The 3428-nt window shown below is 48.7% G+C and overlaps 1 protein-coding gene across 13 annotated transcripts in view; it reads left to right on the forward strand.

The window, feature by feature from the left end:
• LOC144125601 (arylsulfatase B-like) overlaps positions 1-2840 on the forward strand; it is a 51056-nt gene extending 48216 nt beyond the window's left edge. For 10 of the 13 annotated variants that reach the window (XM_077659119.1, XM_077659115.1, XM_077659114.1 and 7 more), the window contains one exon: positions 2412-2833. In XM_077659119.1, coding sequence (XP_077515245.1) covers positions 2412-2549 — 138 coding nt within the window. In that variant the 3' untranslated portion in view covers positions 2550-2833. Of the gene's footprint in view, positions 1-2411 lie in introns of all 13 variants that reach the window. The other 3 variants (XM_077659123.1, XM_077659125.1, XM_077659124.1) reach the window with 3 other exon arrangements.
• Positions 2841-3428: the final 588 nt, after the last annotated feature.

A 3428-nucleotide genomic window follows, 5' to 3' on the forward strand; every position in this document is an offset into this window, starting at 1 on the left:
CCCCCGCTTTTGTCGTACAGTGATTCCAGTACGATTTCCTGTTTGTGCGCGCGTGTACAGGAGAGGTGTCGGCTGCTTCTGGAGAGCGGATTGTCAATGAGCGGTTTCCGGCACTCGGCCTGCACTTTGCGGCTCTGTTTGCCCGGTGTTCTATTTAATGGATTGGGTGAAGAAACCGAATTTGCCGAACAGTCGTTGGACGCGAACACACAATTGCGTTCTGGTCCGTTTAAAATTCAGGTACCGGAACACTCGGCGCAGCCGTTCCTCGAAAGCGTATTTGCTGCTGGCCTTCCGAGCGTCGAACGACGACCAGCCGAGGTCGCCCTAGATTGCCTCAACGGCGACTCGACCATGCCTCCCCAGGGCCGCTCGGCCAACTTCCTGTTGTCCTTGCTCTAGTCAGGCACGTGTAGAGGCTGACATACCGACAACGACATTCGCAAAAGTTAGGCCCGGAACGTGCACGGCCTTCCACAGCTCACGAAGCACCACAAATCGCCTACACCCTCATAGACAACGTTTGCGCAGAATGCAGCAGGCGTGCTGAGAATATAATCGTACGCGCTCTTCGGGTGCTGCGTATAGGTCTCCTTAGGGATTAAGGGTGATGCCTAGGTATCGATATTCGGAGGTCTGTGGCATGGGCTATGCGCTTGGCAGATGCACCGTGTAAGACGTTGGTCTACGGGCCCGCGAAGCGCAACGCATCCGACGTTTTAGATTTGAAGCATAGCCTTAGCGGTCCTATATGATCGACAGACAGTGAGATCTGCAGCTGCGCCTCAACTTCGGCTAAGCGTACGATGTCGTTCGCCAACACAAGTCCCGTGAGAGTCCAGACCTCATGGATTCTTTGTCGTGTGCAGGGAATGGTGAAAGCAAACACCGGACTGAACCAAGCGGTGCTCGAGCTCTGCTGTGTAAAGCATGTATAGAATCGGCGACATCGGGCATCCTTTTTTTAGTCCATGCATCTGCACCTTTATACAGGCGCAGATCGGGCATCGGCAAAGAGTGGGAATCAGCTGCAGTATAGGCGACGAAGCAGTCCGATTCACTCTGATGGCATTCCGATAGCTGCCATTCCATGAAGCAGTTGCTCGTGGGGGACACTGGTGTAAGCCCTGCTTGCATCCAGGAAGAATGCCACAAGCCCCCGTGACTCCTTGCGAGCGATTTCCACGCACTGTGTCACCATGAATATGTCCTCGAGGCGACGCCCCTTGCCAGAATCCATTGCTGATGCTGCTATTGCTGCTGTTGCTGATAGGAAGAAAGAATAGGAAATAGCACGGGCCTACCTACTGGCTCAAGCCGAGCCACGCTCGCTGCCGCGTGCTGAAAGTAGGAGAGTTAAAGGATAGGAGAGAAAATATAGTAAGAAAAGGCGCGCGCTAATATGCCCCGGGCCGATATACATTTTGGAATTCCGATAGGATATCCTTCGCCTCGGCCCATGCGACTATCCAGCTGGTGCTGCTGGGGCCATCTCTGGAAGCTTTTTGCAACCGGATGTGCGCAACCAGAGTCCTTGCCTAACCAAATCGTGGTAATCAATGAAACCGGTTATTCCGGGAGTTTATAAAGTTAAAAATCCGCAGCTGTTCTAGAAATCCACCTTAAGTAACAAATATTCAGACTATATTTTTACGTGGCACTCAGCCGAAGAATGAGGCGAGATGACTGATGGCATTGAGAGATGATTTAATGGCCGCTAGCCTAGCGCGAGAGCTCCGTCCCGCGCCACTGCCAGCTTCGTCTTCTTCGTCACAGTATTATGTTTTAAGGGGCAACTATGAACTACAACCAGGGACGATATCCTTACGTAGAAAGAGGAGGCGGGTTTGTGCTCTTCACAGCATTGCCAGTAAAAGTTGTCGAGGCGTATAGCGCTGTCTTCGAGAACAGCGATATCTTCATTTCTATTACTGTTTGATTATAAGAAAGCTTGTCAGCAATAAAAAAAGAAGAAAAAACAATTGTGCAGGCGATGACATGCTGCTCACTTCACTTAGACTGTAGAGAGTGGGAGCGGCCTGGCCCTCTCGTTAGCGGGGAGCAATAATAATAATATTATAATTGGTTTTTGGGGAAAGGAAATGGCGCAGTATCTGTCTCATATATTTGGACACTTGAACCGCGCCGTAAGAGAAGGGATAAAGGAGGGAGTGAAAGAACAAAGGAACTAACGGGGAGTCAAAAATTAAGTGAAGTGAGCCCTTCCGAAAGGTCGAGAAGCTGAGTAGAAACGTCGTTAAACAAGGATTCCTTTTCCCTTAGGAGCAGCATCCTAGTATTCTCTAAGAGAGTGAATTAATCCAGGTCTATTCTTAATATTGCTGTCCTCCAACTGACTAGTTCTAGATGTACACTAGATGCATCCTAATGTCCATTTGTCCTTCCGACAGATTGTGGAGGCCCTCAAGCAGCGCATTGCTTCTTACGCCGCCGTAGCGGTCCCGCCGCTGACAGCACCTAAGGATCCCGCCGGATTCCCCGAGTACCACAACGGAACCTGGGCGCCCTGGTTGGAGTCGCCACTTTGAGAGCGGCTTGTCGATATGACCAGATCAGAACTTGTTTATACCTACCTCACTGACTGGCGGTCGTCAAGAATGGCGGGTTCACGTTGGATGCGTCTGCTAACATTCGTGCGCTAGCTGCTATAATTTCGAAACAATATGAGATTATAAATACAAGGCAGCTTATTGTTCCCCGCCTTCGTTCCTAATAAAATATCGCTTTCTAAAAAAACACACACACAATGTAAGGTCGTTATATGGAATCTGTTTTGATTTTACTTTTTAGATTCCAACTCGGAGATTGTGAGGGTTTTCTGTCGGTAAAATATAATGGAAATATATTGACGGAGCTGTACCTTGTAAACTTGCCCCGACGAACGGAATACCATTCCTGCAACTGCTGGAGAAATAAACCTTAAGAACAAAAGCTATTTACATAGTGTTTATGAGCGTGTTCGAATAATGACGGTAATCTGCGTCTCATGATAATTTTTGTATTGAATTAACTTTCCATGCGGTGGATAAATGCGTCCGCAGTTTTCTTGGTAAACTCGTTTACCACAAGAGGTGAAAAATGTCACTCTTGCGATTTCGCTAAATAGCCAGTTTGGATCCACGCAGAGGAAATCATAAATTTCGTGAAAACCGTCATTTTTCAGCCGCTATATGTTGCTTTTCTGTTGCAAGCATGCACGAAACGCGTTTCTGGCTTTTGGAATTTCGCAGAAAAAAAAAAAAACTCTCAGCATGGTCACGACTGCGTCACGCGAAGTGCATGCAGCGATAGCTGTTTATGTGATTTTTTGCTAACGCACTGGTGTAGTGATCACGTGATACACCCCTGCACTGGCAGGCGGCTGTTACAGAGACACCCCTAGGCTTATGCGACCCAGGTTGACCGCG

The sequence above is a fragment of the Amblyomma americanum genome, chromosome 3 (genome assembly GCF_052857255.1).
Source record: "Amblyomma americanum isolate KBUSLIRL-KWMA chromosome 3, ASM5285725v1, whole genome shotgun sequence".
In the NCBI taxonomy this organism is placed as follows: domain Eukaryota; kingdom Metazoa; phylum Arthropoda; class Arachnida; order Ixodida; family Ixodidae; genus Amblyomma; species Amblyomma americanum.